The sequence below is a fragment of the Nannospalax galili genome, unplaced genomic scaffold, assembly GCF_000622305.1.
Source record: "Nannospalax galili isolate Female #2095 unplaced genomic scaffold, S.galili_v1.0 scaffold88, whole genome shotgun sequence".
In the NCBI taxonomy this organism is placed as follows: Eukaryota; Metazoa; Chordata; class Mammalia; order Rodentia; family Spalacidae; genus Nannospalax; species Nannospalax galili.
Window position 1 is genome coordinate 453,920 of NW_008358908.1, and position 973 is coordinate 454,892.

Sequence of the window (973 nt, forward strand, 5' to 3'; positions counted from 1 at the left end):
ATAATAGATATTTTGGTTTCCTATGTTCTAGAATTCAACCATCTCACAGACAAATCTAATTAGACTTCCTACACATTCATTTGTTCAGTTACGGATTTAGTAAACCAATAACTCTAATTAGAACATAGTTTAATTTATAAACTGTCAAACAGCAACAATGAAAACTTTGTTGTTCAAGTCATGGTCCACGAAACACTGGATACTAGAGGCTGGTACACAAGGCTAAATCATAAACAGTTTCAAGCTATGTGGAATTCTCAATTTGTTTTATCGTGTACATACCAATTTGTTAGTAAATCTATGAGAGTATTGTTTTAATAAAAATTCACTTTACTATGGAATTAACTAAGATGGGAAATTCTATTATTAAATATAATTTATATTTGACTAAAGTTTCCTGACTGACTTTCTACTAACCGGTGTTTATAAGAAACATGCGGAAAAACAACACCAAAAAGTGCCACTGATGCATCAATCACTGAGACTCCAAGAGGGAGAGGACCAGGTACAGCCTCTCCAGCAGGTATTCGTAAGTAAATGGAGGAAGGGTCATGCTCCAGAGCCCCACTTCCAGATGCACTGTTAGGCTGGAGCTGAAAAGAGAAACATAAAAGTTTCTAACAATATACCTCAAGATATTCATCTACTAAGTATTAAGAATAGAGCAGGGCAGGAATAAAAATGTGATTGGACCTGACATTTTCTAAACAGACAAAAATTTTTCCCTTAAAAAAAAATCACTGGGATCACCTTATAAGTCTTGTTCATTCTAAAACATTTTTAAAATTATTTATATAATAACCACATACTTGGAAGAAGCATTTCATTACAACAGCATTGACATATTCAATAACAATTTCCAGAGCTAAGATGCATCTCTTTCAAAATTGGCTGTAAATTTTTAAGTTTACAGTTGAATTGTTACAGTTATACAATATTGTACTCTGAATAAACCCGATAAGACATAAAATTA

General features: G+C 32.4%; 1 protein-coding gene across 2 annotated transcripts in view; it reads right to left on the reverse strand.

Moving 5' to 3' along the window:
* Heatr5b (HEAT repeat containing 5B) overlaps nucleotides 1-973 on the reverse strand; it is a 129,179-nt gene that overhangs the window by 75,887 nt on the left and 52,319 nt on the right. For both annotated transcript variants that reach the window (XM_029558388.1, XM_008822591.3), the window contains one exon: nucleotides 418-593. In XM_029558388.1, coding sequence (XP_029414248.1) covers nucleotides 418-593 — 176 coding nt within the window. The remainder of the gene's footprint in view (nucleotides 1-417; nucleotides 594-973) is intronic.